Here is a 17,960-nt window from a genome sequence, read left to right on the forward strand (position 1 = left end):
TTGAGGAGTACCCTTGTAAATATTATGGCTCCATCATCAGATCGATTCCAAACCTTCATGAAATTGAAGTGGTTTAAATGGATATATGAACACACATATGCACAAATAGGTGCATAACCTATATAATTTTTGAAAGTTTTCCTCAATTTCTCCAGGATTCCATCATCAGATCTTGACATGATGGCAATGGGACCAAATGGGGAGTATACCATTTAAAACAAAAAACGAATTTCCAAAATCGATCAAATTGAGGACCACCTTCTTGTTGAAGTCGGTCGGAAAGGAGGTTTTATTCGTAACAGGAATAATCATAGATGGGTACGACGGTACAAGTATATGTAAGGCCCTGATTGTTTGATTAAAAATTTAAATTTGAACGAAATGCAACGTTCTTGTCTGTGAAATGCGTATTTTTTTTTTATTGAGTTGCGAGTTGCGTCTGCCAAAAGAATTTTAAGATTGAATGAGTTATTTTATTTTCTAGCAACCCTAGTGAAAAGTGTAGTGTAACCCGCGGGGCTAAACCCATTACAAACTCGGTTTCTATTTACCTCGTATGTAATGGGTCTTTTTAGCCCCTTGTCTAATTTCTTTGTATTTGTTCTTATGTTTTAACGTAGCGCCTAAACTACAGAGCCGAGTTTCGGAAAACTGCTAAACTGCGATGTGTAGCCAATGTGTAGCTAAGTTTAATATATCCGCAATAAAACCCATATGCATGCGAACGAAACGGGCTTCGACTACATACTCGTACATGCATACTTCTATATGTAGACAGATGTAACTAAATATGCTATCAAACTTATTTAGTTACTTATTAAAAATACTCATTTTATGTAGATAAAAATAAACATTTTACAATGAACTACAAACATACTTTTAACAATATAATTTAATTGGTAGTCGACATAAATAATTTTTACATTATAAAAACGACTCGGCAGTATATAAGCCATTACATTACATTACTTTCGTTTTAAAATAATATGTTCAATATAATATGAACATTAAGAAACAAAGTATCTTAGGGTATCCACTAAGAATGCTCATCTTAGTTCTAATAATGGCGGTATCAGTGGTGGCGATGGGAAATGTATGGGAAGATGGCGCAAGGGATCCGGTTCTAGATCAAATACAAATTTTCAAAGAAAATACCGAGGTAGGTACGGTTTTTACAAAAACTTATACCTAACTTATAATTTATTATTTTTTAAATTTTATAACAACACTCACATCTTTATTGTACAAGTACTTTAATGTGGATTAATAATAACTAATTAAAGTGATCAACATTTTGATTAGTTCCATAATATAAATGATCCTTTCTGAAAATACCGCCATGGTAAACTACTTAATTTTCTAAACTTTCAGGGTCCTGTAGGAGTTTTAACTACCAGTACCGGGAAGCCTGTTTCATACTGTGAAGCTATCAGCACACTCAACACCCCGCTGGTGCACAATGAATTCTTCATGGAAATGTTGACTCACCTCAATAGAGAGAGAATTCCTGAGCGCATCGTACACGCTAAAGGCACTGGAGCTTTCGGTTACTTCGAAGCGACACATGACATATCGCATATTTGCAAAGCTGACTTTCTAAAAAAGGGAAAAAAAACGCCGGTTGCTATGAGATTTTCAACATCGAGAGGGTCCAGAGGAAGTTCTGATCTAGACTTAAATGTTAGAGGGCTTGCAGTGAAATTTTATACTCGTGAAGGAAATTTTGACATAGTTGGATTCAACACGCCTGTCTATTTATACAAAGATCCTCTTCATGTTCTACCAGTAATTCGTGCATCAAGAAAAAGTCCAGTGACAAATGCTCTTGATTTGAATATGATATGGGACATGATAACATCAATTCCTGAATCATTGCAAATGCAAATGATTGTTTTAAGCGGTCGTGGTCTTCCAAAAAGTTACGTGAATATGCCCGGTTTTGGAATTCATACATACCAGGTTGAAAACAAATACAAGGAATCATACTTTACGAGATTTCACATTTTGCCAGATGCTGGCATTAAGAATTTACCTTCCGAGGAAGCCATAAGAATTGGAGGTTTGAATCCTGACGCGTTAACTGTAGATTTGTACGGAAAGATTGCCAATGGAACCTGTCCTAGTTGGACAGTTAGCGTACAGATTTTAACTTTAGACGACGTAAAAAAAGAAGGGGCTAAAATATTTGATGTTACAAGATCGATTCCTCTAAAAAAGTATCCATTACATAAAATCGGAAAAATTGTTTTAGATAGAAATCATAAAAACTTTTTTGCGGAAATAGAGCAGTTAGCATTTTGTCCTGGTAATTTAGTACCTGGTATAGTCGGTGCGCCTGACAAATTATTTGAGTCACGTCGACTCGCTTACAGAGATACGCAATCGTACCGTTTGGGAGGAAGCTTTAACAACATCCCTGTTAACTGTCCGTTCCAAGTGGAAACACACACGTATAATAGAGACGGCGTGCCTCCAACTGGAGACAATCAAAGAGACGTTCCTAACTACTATCCTAACTCTTTTCATGGTCCTGCTCCAGTTATGACAAAGCATTGTTCAAGTCTAATTAGTATTATAGAAACGAAGGCAGACAACTTCGACCAAGCTGGTGAGCTATACGCCGAAGAGTTTACAGATAGCGAGCGAGTTGAATTAATTAAAAATGTTGTTTCTTCGCTGAAAACAGTGACTGACGTTATTAAATTTAGAGCGATCAAATTATTTACACAGATTAATAGAGAATTAGGTTCTCGCATAGCACAGGGAATGAATATCACGACGTATGACTTAACTGTAAAAAAATACTAAATACTTATATCTCTAATGTAAATAACTAAAATTTCTATATACGAGCAGTTTATATGTCCTATATGGTCATATACTAACATTAGCAGTGATCATATGATGATTTGTGTCATTAGACTTATTGTCAGACTTATTTTGAATTTTGAATTTGGATAAGCATTTATCTAACAAACACCAAAATTGTTTTGGAGGTTGTTAACGTAAGGTTGGACGCAAGTTATTATGTATTTTTATACACAAAGCATAGCTTATTTTTGTGAAAAAATGCCGTATTATAAATTTATCCTTATTTCTAATAGATCTTTGATTTATATCACCTGCTTTCAAGAAGATGCCACTATGTTCATTTTAACAAAAATTGTGTTAAAAATGGAAGTGCATGTATGGAAGTGGCAAAATACATAAATGTACAAATAGTGGCCTGCTAGAATCTAAGTATATAGGTATATAGCTTCTGTTATTGCCTGTACACACCTTTTTGGGCTTTTTCGGATTCAGTGGAGTTTCCCCCATAGGATAAGTCCATACTGAAGCACTGATACTACATAGTCATGGTACGCCGTATTTTTTTTTAACACTCGTAAAATATCTCTTATTTTACCAATTTTAATATCGTAATGTATCTCATTACGCATATGCGCCGTCGTACATTGTACATTGAAGATATTTTTAAATTTATTTTTGGAGGGCATTAAACAATAGATTCTGAAGCCAAAAATATTTAATTTTATTTTTTGTCTGTTTGTCCGTTTTTCTATTTGACAGGGCACGCGCTGAAACTACTGAATGAATTAATTTTTTTTTTGTTGTGAAAATAAAATCAGAAGAAATTAGTATAGGGGTTGAAAGCTTGTATGGAAAGTCCTTTTTCAGGTTAGATTAATTGTAAGAGTTGGTGTGTGTTCATGTATCAGAAAAATACTAAAAGTATTTTACAAGATTTATTATACAAGATTTTTTCAAAATTCCACCCCTAAAATGAATTTTGAAATAACTTATAAGTAAGGTTTTGTTTATTCGTATAAGTTTTTTTTCAATACAAGCCGTTCATGTTTTGAGTTTAATATTTTTGTAAAGTGATTAGTCGCATAATAAAACATGTGACAATATGGCACTTGGCTCTACCAAAAAATAGCACCTATAACGCTAATCGACGTATCACTTGGCTAGCGGGCTGAGAAGTTAGCCCGCTTCCATCTTTTCGATTCTAGGATTCATGTAACGTATTGGAATGACAGATCTTGATCACGTGACCTGTCGATAGCAAATGTCATTCCCATACATCTTTCTAGTTTTCGAAGCGTTAGCGATTGTAGAAAGAGAATCTACGTGCCACTTGGCTAATGGGGTTTCTACACGACATCGTACCGGAACTATAAATCGCATGGCGGTAAGTCGTTGCCGGTGGGGTGTTGACTAGCCATGGCTGAAACCTCCCACCAGCCAGATTTGGACTTCAATCGGCCAAGCCGTGGGATCGAACCCAGGACCTCCGTTTTGTAATTTCACCGAGCATACCACAGCGCCACGGAGGCCGTCATATCTTTTAAACAACAAAGACGGTCAGACAGACAGACATGGCGAAATTATGAGGGTTCCTTGTGGACTACGAAACCCTAAAAACAGAAACAACAATATTGTGCAATCAATAATTATATAACGATTTATTTATTTTGCTATCATCCGCGAAAATTCGGCGAACCCATGCGACAACGTCACCCAGGTCCGACAAAATACTCTCTACGTACGCACGTTGTAGATGCACGTTGTAGAGTCAACATCTCCTGAGGATGCTCCGGTTTCGGGGTGAAACGTACGTAGAGAGTATTTTGTCGGACCTGGGTGACGTTGTCGCATGGGTTCGCCGAATTTTCGCGGATGATAGCAAAATAAATAAATCGTTATATAATCATGATGAACTTCCGCAAAGTAACGCCTGCTTCTATCCAATATTCAATCAATAATTGACGTAAAATGATAAATAAATGATAATAATATGTTAATTTGACAAAAATACCTGTTTCTTTTAGGCAGATATATTATAAAAGCGATTCAGATGTTTATGAGGCATTTTTTTCATTATCTCCTCCCGAATTATGTTCAGTGTAGTGTAATAATAATTAAAAAGATAATATCTTGACATAATGAAAATGCTTATTTTAGTTCTAATACTGGCGTTTTCAGCGGTAGCGAGGGAAGATATACGGAAAAATAGGCGAAGGGATCCGGTTATAGATCAATTACAAATATTCAAAGAAAAAACTAAGGTACGGTGTATTAAAATACAGTTGCTAAATAAAATTAAAATATATTTATATAAGAGTGTCATTGACTACGTAAAAGGTGGTCTATTCCTACCTAAAACCTTGTCTGAGGTGTCAAAAACCACCTCAGAAAACATCGAACTCATGACAGACAACCATATAAAACCAGTCAAACCGTTGTCGGGATAAATGGGTAAATGTTTATAGTAGCGCCTGCAGTGGTGCTAAAATGGGATTAACGAGATAATTTCGTAACCAGAAAATGACAAATTCTACCAATGGCGATGCAACTAGAAATACTGCTATCCCTTTCACTTTTTGTTGAACACAGTTGTATCATTTGACTGAGATAGTTGTATTCCTGAACAACTTCGACGCTGGTATTATCAACAATTATGGGCTTCGTGATGATGTGCGCATAAAGCGTTATCCAAGAATTATCGTAAATAAATATAACAGGAGTCGGTCAAACTCTTGACTGGGAACTGGGTAAGAATTGGCATCATTTATGGGAAAATGTTTGATTTAGTACCTTCCATTGGAATAAAATTAACACTATACTTACCATCTGTCTACGAATTATTATCGTAGTTTAACTTGTAATCTACTCGAAAACCGCATCTAAATTGGTCAATCTGACCTGCGTCGCATGATAGCGCCACTGGAGATCTGACTCTAAACATATACGCATTTATAATTATCTTCTACGTTCTGACGTGTAAAAAAGACGTATTTATGATATGCGACGTTTGCGAAATATTTGGAATTCAGCATTGGAAAAATTTAAGTGAAATTTTTATTTGATTTTGTATACAATTCAGGTAAATTGAAAATTTTTTCTTTGTCAACTTTTCAGGGCCCTCTAGGAGTTTTAACTACCAGTGCCGGGAAGCCTGTTTCCTACTGTGAAGCTATCAGCACACTCAACACCCCGCTGGTGCACAATGAATTCTTCATGGAAATGTTGACTCACCTCAATAGAGAGAGAATTCCTGAGCGCATCGTACACGCTAAAGGCACCGGAGCTTTCGGTTACTTCGAAGCGACACATGACTTATCGCATATTTGCAAAGCTGACTTTCTAAAGAAGGGAACGAAGACGCCAGTTGCTATAAGATTTTCAACAACGAGAGGGTCCAAAGGAAGTTCCGATCTAGACCTCGTTGTTAGAGGATTTGCGGTGAAGTTTTATACTCGCGAAGGGAATTTTGACATAGTTGGATTCAACACGCCTGTCTATTTATACAAAGATCCTATTCATGTTCTACCAGTAATTCATGCAACAAGAACAAGTCCAGTGACAAATGTTCTTGATTTCAATATGATATGGGACATGTTAACATCAATTCCTGAGGGATTGCATGTACAAATGATTGTACTCAGTGGTCGTGGTCTTCCAAAAAGTTACGTGAATATGCCCGGTTTTGGAATTCATACATACCAGGTTGAAGACAAACACAATAATCCATGTTTTATAAGAATTCACATTTTGCCAGATGCTGGCATTAAAAATATACCGTCCGAGGAAGCCGCTAGAATTAGAGGTTTGAATCCCGATGCGTTAACTGTAGATTTGTATGGAAAGATTGCTAACGGGACCTGTCCTAGTTGGACAGTTAGTGTACAGATTTTAACTTTAGACGACGTAAAAAAAGAAGGGGCTAAAATATTTGATGTTACAAGATCGATTCCTCTAAAAAAGTATCCATTACATAAAATTGGTAAAATAGTTTTAGATAGAAATCCTAAAAATTTCTTTGCAGAAATAGAGCAGTTAGCGTTTTGTCCTGGTAATTTAGTACCTGGTATAGTCGGAGCGCCTGACCAATTATTTGAGTCACGTCGACTCGCCTACAGAGATACGCAATTGTACCGTTTGGGAGCAAACTTTAACAGCATCCCTGTTAACTGTCCGTTCCAAGTGGAAACACATACGTATAATAGAGACGGTGTGCCTCCAACTGGAGACAATCAAAGAGACGTTCCTAACTACTATCCTAATTCTTTTCATGGTCCTGCTCCAGTTATGACAAAGCATTGTTCAAGTCTAATTAGTATTATAGAAACGAAGGCAGACAACTTCGACCAAGCTGGTGAGCTATACGCCGAAGAGTTTACAGATAGCGAGCGAGTTGAATTAATTAAAAATGTTGTTTTTTCGCTGAAAACAGTGACTGACGTTATTAAATTTAGAGCCATAAAATTATTTACACAGATTAATAAAGAATTAGGCTCTCGCGTAGCACAGGGACTAAATATGACGACGTACGACTTAACTATAAAAAATACTAAATACTAATATCTCTAATATACATATAACTAAAATTTCTATATACATAGGAGTAATCTATGTCCTATACTACTATATTATCAGTAAAATGATGATGTTTTTTGTCATTAGACATAAGAAAGGGCCACATTCATTCGTCTGTATTGTATGTCTACCTTCCATACAGAAAACAACGTAGATACCTGTGATTATGACGTAATTTTTTTCGAGGTACCTTTAATGTTTGCGCTCACCCTGGTGTTCAGTTAATCACTCGGTTAATCACTTCCACTCGGTTGAACACTGTATCTACTTAGTACCATCGTGGAACGTACTGTAGCACCCAAGTGCAACTAACCCCCTCTACTAGTTACTTCTTTCGGGCACGCAGGGGGGGAGACGCGACCACAGCAAAGCCTTCCACGCGTGGGCTCTCTCGCCAGATACTCGAATATGTGCTAGGTCCTTCGGTCGGGTATAGTCTTTGAAATTGAGCCTGAGTAGCTCGGAGATAAAAAGGTTCTGCCGACAACTTTACAGGGTTAAACCAGCTTGTGTGAGGCCCCGCGAAGGTGTGTGTGAACTTAAAAACGATAATGGTTCGTTATTATATGTATTGTCATACGACGTCACTGCGCACTTAATTCAAGACGATTTTTGGGCAGAGACAACAGTGTAAAGTGGAACTCTGCCCGCTTGGCTATTTAATGTGTTTATCAATTATCTTTGATCTTTGATTTTTATTACAAAGTACATGTATGCGTAAAGAAATTCGTTATTTTTATTCAATTCTCCTTCTGTTTCCTAAGATCCAGAAGTGGTATAAAGAACGCACTGTGGGTAGTGCGTTCTTTATCCCACTTCTTTTTTATCACTTCATAAAGTGATAAAAAACGCTTTACCAACATAAGTAAAGTGAACAGTAACCAAAATGAAACGGGTTTTTTTTTTGTTAGTTAAAGTCAAAATTGGCCGAGCTGTAATGAGTCTCTTAAGTTATGTAGCCTCGATAGTTTGGTTATTATGTTCGTTACATGTACGAGTATGTGTATAGTTTACGGCATAAAAAGTTTGAACCCAAGACTTCAAACAGTTTATAAACTGAAAGGTAAGATTTTATTTGATTTTTTCAACTTCAAAAAGAAATGGTTATAGTTGTAATTTAATCCTCCAATAATAAACAATTTTTCCATGTAGTATTCAAAAATGGAGATTTCCAGGTTAAATATGACCGATCTCTTTTGTAGTATTAGTATGACTAAGCCAAACCTAGAAGGAGCTTAAATTACAAACGAATTGTCTCAGAGCTGGCATAGTTCCCAGGAACTTGGCGGACAACTTTTAAATCAGCTCCGTTAGGTACTTGAAGATCACTCATGATAGGATACCCCGGTCTGCTATCTGTGCTGCCTGCTGTGAAATGAAATTTCAACTTCTCTCCATTCATCATTGGAATACTGTCCTGAAACAATCTAAAATTATGATTCTTTCGAGTCTTTGGTTTAGGGCACAACAACAGAGATCCGTCGCATTTTAGTCAGATATAATTATTTTTCAAATTAAACCTGTCAAGTGGAATTAGGTGAGTGTTTTTTGCTGTAAATTTTAAAAATTACCAATTCAAATACTAATTTCATCATAGAAAAAGTATTAGAACCCATTAATCCATCTCATCCACTCGAGAACAACTTCAGCATTGATTGTAAAAAGTAATGATGGGTGGTGCCTGACAAGTTATTACATAGTTAATGGTATTTTTGAATATTTTTGTCGATAACGACACACCGATTGATCCCTCCACGAATTGTGTCATGGGCATAATTCAATCAAATGTAATTTCAGTATATTGCACTATAATATTATATTTATTTGGCTTATTTAGAGAGCCGTGATAGCCCAGTGGATATGGCCTCTGCCTCCAATTCTGGAGGGTGTGGGTTCGAATCCGGTCCGGGGCATGCACCTCCAACTTTTCAGTTGTGTGCATTTTAAGAATAGTAGATTGTTAACCGAGGGTGGAAAGAATCAATTCCCAAAGTATTAAGACGCACGAGCGTCGCGAGGGCGACTATAGTCTTGTCGGTCGGTCAATTGATTTTTTCCACCCTCGGTTAACACTCTACTATTGATGTCATAGAGACACATACAGGATCATTCATATTTATTTATTGTACTACGGTACTAAGAGTTTCTTTAACCTCTCTTTTGTCAGTTAATTACTAGTTACTAGAAACTACTTACTAGAAAACGGAGGTACTCGCAATATCACAAGTTGATAGCAATTACTTCATTTACAAGTTATGCTAGAGATGGAAATTTTTATTAGATAATTGAAATTCAACTAAAAGCATTTTCATTATGTAAGGCCAAAGCTTGTACTTACTGTAAGAAAGTTATTAGATCTCAAGAAGAACCAAAGCTGGTAATCATTAACTATTCACGCACTTACTACGACTGGGGGTTTACTCGCAATATCACAAGTTGATAGCAATTACTTAATTTACAAGTTATGCTAAGAAGGATGGAAATTTTATTAGATAATTATTGAAATTCAACTAAAACTTTTGCAGTATGTTAAGCTTACTCTATAAGAAAGTTATTAGATCTCAAGAAGAGCTCAAGCAAAGCTTTTAATCATTATCTTTCACGAATGGGAATAATTAGGGTTCCGAGGCCTTTTTAAAAAAGAAATAATTGACAAATTAATTTAAAACAACCGTCTGGCATGGAATCCGGGATGAGACTGAGGGCTAGTCTGGCGGGCGGAAGCTAGTTCGGTTAGGAAGAGGCTTAGGTGGTGAAAAGGTCAGCAGGAAGGGTTGCAGGGAACAGTTATAACACCTCCCTGGGGTAGACTAAACTTCGGGGATGAAAATGCGAAGTTTGGGAAGGTGGTGTGCAGGAGGTCAGATGTGTCTCCTGATGTTAGGGGATGGTATATCTTCTGGAGTTTGGCAGATCTTGTTGGCCTTAGTAGGGACAACGGGATCAGGTTTTGGTGTTTGACTGATAGGGATGTCCACAGGGGATGATCGGGAAAACAGTATTGGAAAGCTGCGGGAAGGACGGTTGCGTGTTTTAATATAAAAGAACAACTTAACTATAATAAACAAGAAGATTATACATGTTATTAAAATTAAAACGATAGAATAGTGGGCCTCGTATTTGATAAAAGAGTGTTGGTTAATTATTTTGTCCGCTTCAACGGATATTGATTTTAATTTCGATTTAGTTTCAGGGGTGAAAATGTCTAAGTCAACGTTTTGTAATTTGATACGAGGTTCATTATTCAATTGATTCTTAAATTTATTTAGTTTACAGCAAGAGTCATTTATAATATTGAAATCGCTATGGAAATTGGATACATTAATTCTTATATTATTAAACTTAGGTATTAATCTAGTACTTTTACAATAGGCATTACAATTATTAGGTAGGTTTACAATTCCTGTACCAATTATATTAATTTCTACGATTCTTTTAGAAATACACTCTATGTATAATTTATTACTTTCCGATTGTACATAAATCCAATTGTTATTGTAAAGTTGGTTCCAAATGTCTAAATGTCCATATAGGAGGTCGGTTTGACAATGAGTGGGTAATGAGCTGACAACACTAGAAATAAGTTCACTTTCACAACTCGGGTTTGCACTTGTTGAGTAAACTGTCTTGACGTCACATAAGAATTCCTGGGGGGTTATTACTTTGCACTCTTTCAAAGACTCGAGGTTACAGTATTCGGTTTTATCCTTGGTCAATGCGATATACTTACTACTAGGTACAATGAAAATAAAGGAATCTGGCTTAAAACTATCATGGGGTGTAGGTAATGCTATACTATGATACAAACTAAATTCTTTAGAAGATACTAAAGGTATTCTTAATACAAATATAATCTTATTATTTAAACTATAACAAATAATATTCGATACATTCATTAGTAGATGGATACGACTTAATTCTAAGGCTACGGGTAATTTAAGATCGGTAGGCAAGTACCTATAATTATCAACCAATTCTTGATACAGTTGCGTAGGAGTTAAAATAGATGGGTGTAGAATGTTTTGACTACTAAGCATGATAGCATTCATTATATCTTCTAATTGAAATGATACAGTTAGGACAGAGGTTTCCAAACTGTGGAGGATAGAGTCAATATTTGATTTTACTAATAATTTGTTATAATTTTTTGTTACATTTTTTAATTTAAATGAAAGTACGTCCAGACCTTCGTTGAGCCTGGCTTCGTTAATTGTTATTGATCGAATTGAATTGTTGAATTTGGAAAAGATAGAGGCTGTGACTAGGATGTTTTCTTTTACTAATGAGCTTAATTTCTTTTCATTGTTATGTAAATTTTGTATGGCGTTATCGTACTTAATAGCATCATCTTCATCTAAAGTTCCGAAAATAGTTTTGGATAGAGTACCTATTCCACCAATCCAAGCACTACGTTTATATTTATTATTACCCATAAGGTGAGCAATAGAAGAATACATGGATGATATATCATTATACCTGACAATCAGTGGTTCTAATGCATTATGGCATTCTAACTGGCTTGTAGTTTCGATCTCAATCTGATTACATAGGAAACGTGTTGTACCCAAAACAGAGTTAATATTTTTTAAATGAGGCTCGATGTGTGAGATGTCGAAAGGAGTGACCACATCTAAATGGCCATTATTAATTTTGAGTTCGCCCATAGGATCGAAATATATACCGGCGCTTGCGTTGATAGGATGAACATATTGTTGTCCTTGGGCCAGTATGCTGTAAGGAAGAAATTGAACTTAACAGTCAAATTATTCTACTAATATCCTAAATACTTAACTAAATTTAACCTTAAAAATTAGGAAGGGTTCGCGTCCGCGACATTGTTTTCGACGCGTTTTACCTCATCATAATGATGTTTAACATGCCGTCTATTTATAAGTAACGACAATGTGTGATTACCGTGTATTTTTACAACTTTGAATGGTCCTTTCCACACAGGAGACAGGGCTTTACGCATTCTAAGATGGTTTTTCAACAGGACGTAATCACCTACTCTATATTCAACTGGACGAGTTCTAGCGTCATAATATCTTTTAGAGGTTTCTTTGGATTTTTGTAAGTATTCTAATGCTTTATCGCGTGCATGTTTTAATCGATGTTGTAGAAGTTTTACATAGTCGGGATAAGTGGCTGTAGAATTGTCATTATATACTGAATCTGGTATATGGGGTTTATGGCCAAATAATAATTCATATGGGGAATAGTGTGTTGTTGTATGTATCGCGGTATTGTATGCTAACATGGATGTATATACATACTGAGGCCAGTTATCCTGATTCTCGTTTACATAAGATTTCAAGTATTCCTTTAATGTAGAATGTGATCTTTCCAATGCGCCTTGTGTTTGCGGATGGTACGGCGTTGACCATAGTTGTTTTATTTTGAGGAAATCACACGTTCTTTTAAAGAGATCGGATGTAAAGTTTGTACCTTGATCTGTGAGGATATGTTTAGGTATTCCAAATAGAGATATGAAGTGAAGAAGGCAGTCACTGGATTCTGCAGCTGTGTTACTGCGAAGGGGATATGCTAGTGAGAATTTGGTAAGGTCGTCTTGCATAGTTAGGATATATTTGAGCTTAGCTGTACCAGATTCTGGGAGAGGACCGACAATATCGATTGCTAATCTTTCAAAAGGTGACGTAGAAGTTGATGTTATTACCATAGGTGCTCTATTGGCTTTACGTAGGGCTTTATTAGTTTGGCATGATTGACAGTTTTTAACATAATTTTCTATATCGTTGCGCATATTCTTCCATGAATATCTTTCTTTAATGCGATTAAGCATTCTAGATGCTCCTAAATGTCCAGCAATGGGAATGTCGTGGTTTTCTTTTAGTATTTTGGGAATTTCACTAGGTGATGGGTATATGATGTTGTCATGATAAAAATGGATGTTGATATTGTTACCATCGAACAGATAGGCTATTATATTATAAATTTTTGTAAACGAATGTTTGTCAAAAGGGTTTTTGAAGTCAGATATGCTTATTTCATTTACTGTAGGATAGGACATAATTATTTCATCACGGGCGTATTTTAAACTTTTGAATATGTCAGGATAAGGGTTATCGTCGAAATGGTGTACTTTTATATAAAGGAACAAGTAAGTTTTATCTTGAACAGTAAGTGGTAGAAAGGTGTATAATATTCTTTCTTTTTGTAGGAATTCATCGAGTTCGCTTTGTGTACAGTTGCCAAGAACATCCTGTACGTAGGGCATGGATTCGTCCATGTCTATTGAGGTTGGTATTATTATTAACTTTTGTGTTCCTTTTAGTAGACTTTCATTATGTTCTGTAATATGGGTATTGTAAAGTGCTTTTGTAGATTTTAAGAATTTGTTATAGTTCTCGTCGGATACAGGTAAACCTTCGGATATTGGAGAGGGAAGTGGAGAAGATAAATTCTCAGGTATTGGAATTGGAGAAACTGGATCGCGTTGTTCTGGTATGGTTGTAGGTAAGTTATCTAAATTTTGCCAGCTAGTCGAAGGTTGGGTATCTGGTTGAAATTCATTTAATATTGAAAGGGGGTCTACAGCAGGAGAGGAATTTAAATTGGGCGGACTTACAGGTTGAATGGGTTCTGTAGGAGTAGGAAGATCTAGGGGAATAAAATCTAAGTTAGTGTTATCAAGTGGGCTGATGGCTGTTCCTAACATTTCCTCAAGGCTTTCTTGAGCGATTATAGGCATTTCAGTGTCGGAATCATGGTGGATATTATCTGTAGTGTTGGGATTTAGATTTTCCCTGTTTTCAGGAAGAATAGGATTTACTGGATATCTGGAAAGAGCGTCTGCTGCTGAATTTAATTTCCCTGTACGGTAAATAATTTCGTAATCATACTCCTCGAGCTTTAATCGCCAGCGTTGTAATTTACTGCTTGGGTCCTTGTGGTTGAAGAGCCATTTTAATGGCCTATGGTCGGTAACAATTTGGAATTTATTGCCATAAAGATAAGGACGGAACGTTTTGCAACCATGCAATATTGCTAATAACTCTTTTTCGGTTGTGCTGTAATTAATTTCGCTTTTATTAAGTGTGCGTGATGCAAATGCCACTGGTTGATCTTTGCCGATTTGTCCTTGAGAGAGGACAGCACCTATTGCATGATTCGATGCGTCACATGTTAATATAAATGGTTTGCTGAAATCGGGGTAAATTAGTAGAGGAGCAGTTGTTAGTTTATGTTTAAGGGTGTCGAATGCGAGCTGCTGTTGGTTTTCCCATTTAAATGGTGTTTCTTTTTTGAGGAGGTTGGTAAGGGATTTAGAAATTTTTGAGAAATCTGGAATAAAGCGGCGGTAGTATGAGACCAAACCAAGGAAAGATTTTATGTCTTTGGGGGTCTCTGGTGTTGGGAATTCAATGACTGCTTTAATTTTATCAGGATTTGGTTTTACGCCTTGTTCTGTGATAATGTGACCTAAATAACATACTTCTCGCCTTAGGAATTCACATTTATCAGGTTGTAGTTTTAATTTGAAGTCTCTAATTCTTTGGAAGATGGATCTTAGATTGAAAATATGTGACTGGAGATCATGAGCATAACAAACTATGTCGTCTAGGTAGACGAAACACCGGATACCTTGGAGTCCCGATAAGGCTGAATTCATAAGCCTTTGGAATGTCGAAGGTGCATTTTTTAATCCAAACGGCATCTTTAAGAATTGGAAATGACCTTCGGGAACTGAAAACGCAGACTTGGCTTTATCGGCTTCGTTTAGCAGAATTTGGTGAAATCCAGACGCTAGGTCCAGAGTAGAAAAATATTTGCTGTTCCCAAGTTGGTCCAGGATTTCTGTGATTTGGGGAATAGGATAGGTATCGCCTATCGTGACGTCATTAAGTTTTCTGTAGTCGATTACAACTCGCCATTTTTGTGTATTAGAGGCATCTAGTTTTTTTGGGACTACCCATATTGGTGACGACCATGGGGAGTTTGATGGTTCTATGATGTTTTGATCTAGCATTTTATTGACTTGATTTCGTACTTCAGCTTTATGGATCTCTGGGAAACGATAGGTTTTTGTATGTATTGGAGTTTCTGACGTTGTTTTTATCTCGTGTTTCAGAGCGTCAGTGTGTGTTAGTTTTTCACCTGGAAGATGAAATATGTCGGAAAATTCGGAACATAATTGCAAAAGAGCTTCTGCTTCTTCGTTGTTTAAGTGAGAAATACGTAATTGTCCGAGTACCTCTTCGGTTCGGGTAAAAGAGTCGCGTGAGGTGTTAACGTGGTTTACAGGAATATAAGGATATTTATTGAGTTCAGATGAGTCGATAGGAGTCAGCGTTAAGTTAAGGTCTGATTTCAGAGTTACGGGTTCTTCCGAAGTATTTACTACTGATATGTTTATCCTATTATTTTTCTTCACACGAACTACACTATTGGCTATCAAAAGACTTTCAGAGATTTTCTGATCTAGTATTACTCCTTCTCTTACTTGAGGGTTACGAACTGAGCATTCAATTATGAATTCGGACCTTGGAGGAATCAGATATGATGGTTCATGAAAATGTAATTTTAAGGATGATTTACCGAGGTGAAGTAAATTATTGGAGTAGTCAATGTTGCAATTATGTGTATTGAGCATGTCGGAACCTATAATTCCATCATAGGGTAAGTGTATTTTATCAATGACATGGAATCGGTGTGTGATGTTGGATTTGGGTAATTGTAGTTTCAACTGGAAGTGACCTCGAGTTGCTAAGGATTCTTGGGATGAGTCGATACCTTTTAGTTGGATTATTTCCTTCACAAGTTTGGGATGTCCTTGCAATAGGCAGGAGTTTTTAATTAAGCTTACTGATGATCCTGAGTCTACTAGCAGGGACAGTGGTATGTCGGATATTGGAGATTCTACGAGCACATGAGGTAATAACATTATTGCAGGATCGTTAGAGATTTCGAATACTTCAGCTGGTCTTTTTGAAGGCTGTATGGATACAGTGGGTACAGTGGATACAGCGGATACAGTGGATACAGCGGATACAGTGGATACAGCGGATACAGTGGATACAGCGGATACAGTGGATACAGCGGATACAGCGGATACAGCGTTAAGTCCATGTAGCGGACTCGTTTTTGATTTTGGGACACAGTGTTTGGTGCCATTTACTCCATGGTGAAGTCCCGTCCGACACCGAGGCGGGATGGTTGATCGTTTTTTTGTTCGGTTGTTGCATCGACAGTGTCGTAACCTTGCTCTACTAGGTTTTCATCTTCGGGGGACATAAAGTGGACTCGTTGAGGTGGTCTTGTTGGATTTTGTTCGGCTGTGTAACGAGAGTTGTTGTACTGTCTTTTACGACATTGCTCTAGAGTGTGTCCAGGAGCTCTGCAATACCGGCAAATAATAGGAGAAGAGCCAACGGTTACATTTGGCCTAGGTTGATAGTTGAGAAACGGGCGCGGACCTTGTTCGCGGCGGTTCAAATTTGAAAAGGGCGGTTGATTTGGTCCACGGCGTACAAATTGTTGATTCGGCCTTGGGAAATTGGGTTTATCGCGCATGTTGAGTGTATTTTGTTTATTTAGGAACTGTTGGATTTTTTCTTCGGATATGGCAATATTGATCGCTTCATTAAGGGTCTTTGGAGATTTACACCTGACTATGTTGGAAATTCGGGCATTTAGCCCCATTTGGAAATGATGGAGTGCTAATTCTTCCATTGCTGCCGTTCGACCTATCATTTCTCTACTTTTATGTCCGTGGGAGATAGAAATTTCGGTTAGTAATTTGGATAAGTACGTTTCGATCCTTAAAGCATATTGGCTCACGGATTCGTTGTTTATTTGTTTACATTCCTGCAGATCTGTTAATAAATGAGTGTAATGTTTTCTTTCACTAAACTGGGTCTTTAGGAATTCTTTCAGTTGGAGCCAGTTTGTGAACTCTTTTACTGAGCAGGCTGTTTGTGCTTTACCTTGTAATTGGCAGAGAATGTATTTGAAGAGGATATCTTTTTGAACCTCAGAAGCTAACTCGTAAGCATTGTTGCAATTTACGAGGAATGAATTTAGGGTTTCCCTAGAGCCATCGAATGGTTTTATGAACTGTAATAAAGTTGACAAATCTATTTCTGTTTTAGCAACTGCGGCAACTTTCTTTTTTGAAATTGATCTTGTGGTAGGCCCTGGGGCACAAAAGGTTTCTTCTTCTGTATCAGTTACAGTGACTTCGGGTCTTTCTAATTTAGGACTTTGCGACCTACTTTCTGCCATTTTATTAGATATTAATATTGAATAATTAAAATTAGAAACGAATTACAAAGACCTTATAAAATAACACAATACAACTTTGAGAAGCGCAATGACCAAGGGTTACTCACATGAGTGCTGACAAGACTAGTATTATCATTGTACACGGTGTGCAAGACGTTTCACGGAAGTAGTTATTTGTTGCTAACCGGCGCTATGCCAGCTGCAATGGAGAAAGGCCGGCTACAGCACGAGCAGTGCGCAGCAAAGGGCCTTTAGCAAGGCACAGGATCTTGCAGAAGTTTCACTCACAGTTTCACTCACAAAATACAAAACACAAAACACATATAGGTACA

General features: G+C 36.8%; 1 protein-coding gene across 1 annotated transcript; it reads left to right on the forward strand.

Moving 5' to 3' along the window:
- The first annotated feature begins 1,063 nt into the window (after positions 1 to 1,063).
- LOC112045077 (catalase-A-like) lies at positions 1,064 to 16,477 on the forward strand. The gene is made up of 6 exons (XM_052882610.1): positions 1,064 to 1,159; positions 1,372 to 2,793; positions 5,926 to 6,684; positions 13,749 to 13,860; positions 14,161 to 14,224; positions 16,339 to 16,477. The coding sequence occupies exons 1-6, from the start codon at positions 1,064 to 1,066 to the stop codon at positions 16,475 to 16,477; spliced, it is 2,592 nt and encodes an 863-aa protein (XP_052738570.1).
- Positions 16,478 to 17,960: the final 1,483 nt, after the last annotated feature.

Source organism: Bicyclus anynana, chromosome 7 (genome assembly GCF_947172395.1).
Source record: "Bicyclus anynana chromosome 7, ilBicAnyn1.1, whole genome shotgun sequence".
In the NCBI taxonomy this organism is placed as follows: Eukaryota; Metazoa; Arthropoda; class Insecta; order Lepidoptera; family Nymphalidae; genus Bicyclus; species Bicyclus anynana.

Excerpts from the sequence above, each read along its gene's own strand:
- LOC112045077 (XM_052882610.1), top strand. The coding sequence starts at position 1,064 with ATGGCGGTATCAGTGGTGGCGATGGGAAATGTATGGGAAGATGGCGCA. Across the intron at positions 2,794-5,925 it reads TCACGACGTATGACTTAACT|GGCCCTCTAGGAGTTTTAAC; the intron begins GTAAAAAAATAC and ends TCAACTTTTCAG. Across the intron at positions 14,225-16,338 it reads GAATTTAATTTCCCTGTACG|GCTGTATGGATACAGTGGGT; the intron begins GTAAATAATTTC and ends GTCTTTTTGAAG.